At 49.7% G+C, this 6,719-nt stretch overlaps 1 protein-coding gene across 2 annotated transcripts; it reads right to left on the bottom strand.

Annotated features, from left to right (window-relative positions):
• Nucleotides 1-758: 758 nt before the first annotated feature.
• On the bottom strand, nucleotides 759-4,729 carry NHP2 (NHP2 ribonucleoprotein). 2 transcript variants are annotated; one of them, XM_040240433.1, is made up of 4 exons: nucleotides 4,494-4,729; nucleotides 4,347-4,416; nucleotides 1,760-1,865; nucleotides 759-1,135 (listed from the first exon to the last, which is right to left on the bottom strand). In XM_040240433.1, the coding sequence occupies exons 1-4, from the start codon at nucleotides 4,651-4,653 to the stop codon at nucleotides 1,010-1,012; spliced, it is 462 nt and encodes a 153-aa protein (XP_040096367.1). In that variant the 5' UTR covers nucleotides 4,654-4,729; the 3' UTR covers nucleotides 759-1,009. The 2 variants fall into 2 exon arrangements, with proteins under 2 accessions (XP_040096367.1, XP_040096368.1); XM_040240434.1 differs by lacking the exon at nucleotides 1,760-1,865 and having other exon boundaries at nucleotides 4,494-4,716.
• Nucleotides 4,730-6,719: the final 1,990 nt, after the last annotated feature.

The following is a 6,719-nucleotide window of genomic DNA, read 5'->3' as shown; positions in this document are numbered from 1 at the left end:
GAGAAAACGCTAGGAGATGGCAAACCCTGGGCAAGACGCTTTTACATATACATAATTGTATTACTTCCTCATTAGAAACGAGTGTGAAGGGATATAGAAAGATGAAATGACTTGCCCAGAAGGGCTCACAACTTATCAAGAAGAGAGCTTGGAGTTTAAACCAGTTACAACCCTCAAGCCCAAGGTCCTTCCAGTTTATTGCAGGGTGCGTGAAGCTTGGCTGCTGTGTGTACTGAGTCTGCGCTGGGCCTCTGAGAGCAGGAAGGCACTGTAAGTCTAAAATGTGTGAAGAGATGAGGTTACTGGGGCCATAATGGCAAAGTAGGAGAGATGGCCTGGGATTCTGCATTAGCTTCAAATACCTACTTAAAATTTACTGTGTGGGGAGGTAAATTGCATCCGTCAGCTTCCCAGAGGCATTTAAGGCTCTTGGGGGGGAAAAAGAAAAGAGAGGAATGGGGGTGTCCCCAACATAGGAACTACAGGCTCTATGAAGTGGGTTCTGGGCTCAGCTGGCTTGCCCTGCAGCTCCCAGCTACTCTAGAGGTAGAGTGGAAAGCTCAGGGTGGGAGTAGGGTCCGTTCTCAGCTTGAGTCCAGCACTGAGCCTGGTGGCCAAGCATTCACACCGAGCAGTATTGAAGTCCTGGGGTCTTCTGGTGAGAAAGGTTACTTCTGCTCTTCCCCCCACCCCAACCAACAACTTGGCCCAACCAGTAGTTGCTGCTTAAAAAAAAAAACACCCGGAGACTCACCACATTTTAGTTTTAGGATTTACTTCCCCCACATCACATTCTTGAAACTGTCTTCACTGAAGCTCAACAGGAAACAGCGCTGTCAGAGAAGATGCTGGCTCTGCTGCTGTGAAGCAGCTGTTGGAGCTGCTTAGGAAGAATACGTGCCTCAGGACCACGGAGATGTCTGAATGTGGGCAGCAGGAGGGCAGCCAACTGGCCCGCCACCAAGCCAACAGTTTTTGGAGCAGGTGCCCAGGTTGTGCCTAAGTTCCTTCACATGGGTGGGGGCAGGGCTTGCACCTCCTCTAGGCACTCGTCATAGGCCTCCTGGTATTCCTCATGGGGCTTGACCATTATCACACAGGTGGGGCGCTTAGAGCCAGCGGCTGCACCCAGGTCCTGCAGAGAAGGAAAAAAGGCTGTTTGGAACAAAGGCCACACAACCTGTGCACCAAGGAGTCACGAACTGATGGTCCACCAGCCTAATGCAGCCCACAGACATGAGCTAGTCAGCCAATGTTAACATTTTGAATTGGTTGCCACCATCTAAACTCATCAGACTTTCAAGCTGTGGTCCAGCGACACTGGGCCTTCAGTTCCATAGGGCAATTGTGAAAGGGCTCCAGCTCAGTAGGGGCTGTCCCCTTAAGCAGGGCCTATGCTTTCCAGGGCCCTGCTATTCCCCACCCCTTGGAGCCCAGACCTGGCCTCTGCTATGTAAGGGTAAGGACAGCTGCAGGTCCCTAGAATATCCCTTCTGAACACTGCACCCACCTAACAGGACTGACACATTCAAGTTCACCTTCTGTTTCATTCCCACAGTCCCATTTTACAGGGAAGTAGAAGTACAGAGAGGTGACTTATCTGCATTCCCTCATCTGGGAAGCAGCAGAGCCGAGAATCCATCCAGGCCTGTCTTTAGCTCCAGAGCTCATGCTGTTTGCCACTATGACCTGCTGCCACCAACCTGATCCCAGGCCCTCTTCTGTGCTGACCAAGATCAGGGGCTCAGGGGCTCCTTACCGTTTTAGAGGGGATATAGACATACGGTAAATTCCGGTCTTCACACATAACTGGGAGATGGCAGTATACCTCAATGGGTAACGTGTCTCCTGCCAAAACCATAATCCTGAAATAAGAGAAATCACTGTCACTCCCAGCTTGCTGGTTCCTTTTTCAGTCATAAGGGAAGCCTCTGAGCTGAGCCTTGGGGGTTACAGAGATGGGTGAACAGGCCCTGCGGGTAAACAGGCCCCTGCCCTCAAGAAGCCCCATCATATGTCTCCCAAACTCAAGAAATGCATTCAGATTTGTTTGGTGAGTGCATTCCTCTGGGGAGGTGATCTCTGTTGCCTGGCAACAAGTAAATGCCACCAAGTGTGACAAAAGGTACTGTACCAGGACAGATGAAGTATGAGAGATGCTAAGAAGTAAGAGCTCAGCTTTCCTTGGACAATCAAGAAAGGAATCAGGAAAAACACTTGAGAGGAAAGCTGAATGATGAACATCTGTCAGGCAGCCCATGGAGGGGCTTTGTTGCTGCCAGTCACTAAGTCATGTCCTACTCTTTGTGACCCTATGGACTGTAGCCCGCCAGGCTCCTCTGTCCATGGGGTTTTTCCAGACAAGAATACTGGAGTGGGGTGCCATTTCCTCCTCCAGGGGATCTTCCCAGATCAGGGATTGAAGCTGCATCTCCTGCCTTGGCAGGCAGACTCTTTACCACTGAGCTACCAGGGAAGCCCATAGAGGGGCTGGGGGCAGGGAAAGCATCTAAGGTTGAGAGAATCAGAAAGATACCAGATACACAGGGGATGGCTGTTGTTGGGAGCCAGGGATGGCTTTGGAATCCAGGTTGTGGAGATAAGAATGACAAGAAGGCTAGAAAAACTAGTCACATGTAAGGGTCTTGAGTGCTTCAAGGCTCATTCCTAAGAGTGATAGGGAACCAAGGAAAGCTTGCCAGAGAATCTGTAACTGTTCTAGCTGGCAAGGTGATGGGGTTCTGCGACAAGGGCCTCAGGAGCCCTGATGACAGAAGAGTCTGTTCTAGGGGAGAGGAAGACACAAGGAAAGAGCTCTTGGGTTCAAAGCAGTATGTCCACACTCCCTAGTTTTCCTTTGGCTCATAGACTCTCTTCCTCTGCAGGCTCCACTTCCTTTGAGTAGCCTTTGTTGTTTTTGGCCGTGCTGTGCAGCTTGTGGGATGTTAGTTCCCCAACCAAGGATGGAACCCTGGACCGCTTGCAGTGGAATCATGGAGTCCTAACCACTGGACTGCCAAGAAGTTCCAGAGAAGCCTTTCAATGCTGGTATTCCCACAGCCTGGTCTTTCTGCTCTGTCAGTATGTTCTCTCAGCTGACCCCATCTATAACCAAGGCTTTAAGTGCCAACTCTATATTGACAACTCCCAAATCTATTCTCTCCAACCCAACCCTATCCCAAACTGAACACCCATATAGCCACCTGCCTATCTGATAGTTCTGCTAGGGAGAGGGTTTCCATGTTTAAAAGGCACCTTGAAAACTTGTTTAAAACCAGACTCATGATCTTATACAAATCTGGCTCCCTCACTGTTCACTGTCTCAGTGAATGGGCCCTCTGTCCATCTGCCTGGAGCCCACACCTCCTCACTCTGTATGCAAAATTCCTCTCATCCATCCACTTTAATTCTCTCCATCTCTGCCATCAATAACCCAATCAAAATTGCTCTCATCTCTTCTGCACCTGAGTAGCCACCTATCTCAATCTCTCCATCTATTTTTCCATCTCTGATCTTTTCCAAAGTTGCCAGAAAAACCTTCTAAAGATGTAAACATAATTATGTCACCCCTCACTTTAACACTCATTGGCTTCCAAAACTCCTGAGTACAAAAACTAACAATGGCTTAGAGAGTCCCATGAGAAGGTAGCACTTCTATCCACTACTACCCTCCCCTGCCCTGGAATCTACTTTCTTCTGGCAGAATGCCCCCCAAACCTGGAAGCCACAAACTAATCCTATATCTTCAGACCTCAGCTACCCCACTTAGGTCAGACTCCATAGAGCACCAAATCCTCCCAGCATTATTTAGCTCTTGAGCACCTACAATGTATCAGGCACTTCTGAAAATAAAGCAGTGAGAGGCTTTATTCTGTTCTCAAAAAGCTTACTTTCTGGCCTGAGTGAGAGAGACGGGGAATAAAAATGCAAATAATTTTCAGATCCTGAAAAATGCCAAAAAGGAAAGCTGTAGGATAATGAAGTCATTCTCACTGCACCCTGTACTTTTCCTTCATGCTTACCCATGACAACTTGTAATTTTGTGTGTATTTGATTACTGCCATTGTCTCCCCATAGCACAGTGCCTGAAAACCAGTAGACACTCGGTAAATAGTCGCTAAGTGAATGAAGCTGGGATCAATCCTAAGTTGGCTTATACGATTTGGTTCCCCTGGAATTCACCTTCCCCAAGGTGTCCCTTTGAGCTCTTGTAAGTGGTATCGACATCTGTACGGAAGGGAATGTATCTTCTGCATACGACCCAAGTCGGAGCACGTTTACCAACTACCTGTTAAGCAGCAGGATACCATCCTCGAAATCCGGCGGAGGGTAGGGGGGATTCTTACCCTTTCTCGCCTTTGTTGATAAATTTCTGAACCTCCTTCACCCCGCGCCGAATCTGCTTCTGCTTCACGGCTGCAACGACAGAACAATCAGTCGGGGGGGCCTCGGCCTGCCACCCGCGTCCCGTCCCGGCTCGGCGTCCACCGCACCTTTCTTGATGCATTTGTAGAGCTTCCGCGTGAGGCGGCGAGAAGCCAGAGGCTGCGCAATGGGGTTCAGATTCACCAGCAGTTCATGGTAAGTGCGCTCCCCGCAGCACGCGTCCGCCTGAGCCTCCGGCCCGTCCGGATCTGCCTTTATTTTGGTCATGGCAGCGACTGGGGCAACCTAGCACTCAAGGCACGAGTCCACGCGGCCGGCACTTCAGCAATCACTTCCGGGTCATGCTACTCTGCGGTTAGAGGCAGTACGACATAGCCAATTAGGAAACAGGGAGCGCCGAGGGGTGGAGTCTTAGCCGTAGGGGCGGGGCCGCTCCCACAATGCAGGCGGGGCGGAAGCGGTTTAGGGCACCAGTCGGCAGGCAAGCTGTGAATTTGGGCTCACTCGGGGCCGGCTTGGGTTTGTGTGAGAGTTCAGCGTCACAGGTGTAGGCGGTGCGAGGAGGAAGCTGTACCTGTAGGGGCGTGACCGCATCTAAGTGGACGGGAGCCTTGCCTAAAGGGCGGGGCCTGCGACCAGAGTTGTGGAATGGGAAGTCTTAGGTGTGATTCCAAACCTCCTTAGAATCTGATCCCTCACTTGGGCAGTTCCGATCCCCATCTGGTGCCAGGTCCTGAGTTGGTCCTGGGTGCTGTACCCTGGGTGCCAAGGTTAAGGTAAAGCCTGGCACTGCTTGTGATTTCTTCGTTCTAGCACGGTTCTCACACTGCTTTCTCTTTTACTGGCAAGGGATGGAACCATTCACTCACTAAGCGCCTAGGTCTCGACCGCTTTTCTTCGGAGAACTCGGTACCACCCTTCCCGCAGAAATCTGCTCAGCTGTTAATCACGGGAGAGATTCTCCTGACCAACGTACCCAAAATTAAAGTTCTTTGCCTACCTCCCGGCATCCTCTAACCCTCTTGTTTTCTTCGTAGTTCCCGCCGCCGCCTGGCATCACACCCACAGAAGGCATGACGGAGACCGCTGAGAGGGAAGACAGTGTGAACACGGGCTGAGGGTGGGGAAGGGCGCTGAGTAGGCGGCGCGTTTGCAGTTAACTCTAGAGGATTAATTGGGCTACCCTGGTGGCTGAGATGGTAAAGAATCTGCAGGCAATGAGAGAGACCCGGGTTAGATCCCTGGGTTGGGAAGATCCCATGAAGAAGGAAATAGCAATCCACTCCACTCCAATATTCTTGCCTGGAGACTCGAATGGACAGAGGAGGGCTACAGTCCATGGAGATCGCAAAGAGGCGGACACAACTGAGCGACTAACACGCACATACAGTGCTGGGGAGGTCAGCAGGCCTAGACCGGGGTGGAACTTGTACCTCTGACTTATTTCTTGTACTCTGTCTTGGAACGTTAGATGAATCTTTGTTGTTATTTAGTCGCTAAGTCGTGTCTGACTCTTTTGTGACCCCATGGATATAGCCCACCAGGCTTTTCTGTCCATGGGATTTCCCAGGCAAGAATACTGGAGTGAATTGCCATTTCCTTCTCTAGGGAATCTTCCCAACCCAGGGATCAAACAGGCGTCTCCTGTATTGGCAAGCAGATTCTTTACCACTGAGCCACCAGGCAAACGAATCATTGCTACACATCAGTTGCCTTTGATTATGTGGTGGTAGGCGGGCCATTTTTGTGGTAGTGGAACAGGCCATAAAGTGGAACTTTAAAAGTCTGCAGGTGGCCTTGACAGCAGGGGACAGTTAAACCAACTGAAAACCTGAACTTTTAACCCTGAAACCAAGTGCAGCCGTTACATAAAAAACAAATACTCTTGTTTTCAGACTTTAAACTTTTTATTTGTCTTGGGATATAGGTGGTTAAAAATGTTGTGGTAGTTTCAGGTGAACAGGGAAGGAACTCAGCCATACATATACATGAATCCATTCTCCCCTCAACCCCTCCTCCCATGCAGGCTGGCACATAACATTGAACAGAGTTCCTTGTGCTATACAATAAGTCCTTGTTGGTTATCCATTTTAAATATAGCAATGTGTACCTGACCTTCCCCAAATCCCTAACTGTCCCTTCCCTCTGGCAACCATAAGTCATTTTCTGAGTTTGTGACTGTCTTTCTGCTTTGTAAGTTCATTTGTATGATTTCTTTTTTGAGCCACATATAAGGGATGTCCTATGATATTTCTCCTTCTCTGTCTGACTTCCTTCACTCGGTATGACACTCTTTTGGTCCATCCATGTTGCTACAAATGGCATTATGTCAT

This window comes from Oryx dammah, unplaced genomic scaffold (assembly GCF_014754425.2).
Source record: "Oryx dammah isolate SB20612 unplaced genomic scaffold, SCBI_Odam_1.1 HiC_scaffold_5, whole genome shotgun sequence".
Taxonomy (NCBI): domain Eukaryota; kingdom Metazoa; phylum Chordata; class Mammalia; order Artiodactyla; family Bovidae; genus Oryx; species Oryx dammah.
Note: the sequence above shows the minus strand (reverse complement) of the source record. Positions and strands in the feature narration are given on the sequence as shown.

Excerpts from the sequence above, each read along its gene's own strand:
- NHP2 (XM_040240433.1), bottom strand. The coding sequence starts at position 4,653 with ATGACCAAAATAAAGGCAGATCCGGACGGGCCGGAGGCTCAGGCGGAC. Across the intron at positions 4,417-4,493 it reads CTACAAATGCATCAAGAAAG|CCGTGAAGCAGAAGCAGATT; the intron begins GTGCGGTGGACG and ends CTGTCGTTGCAG. Across the intron at positions 1,136-1,759 it reads TCTATATCCCCTCTAAAACG|GACCTGGGTGCAGCCGCTGG; the intron begins GTAAGGAGCCCC and ends CCTTCTCTGCAG.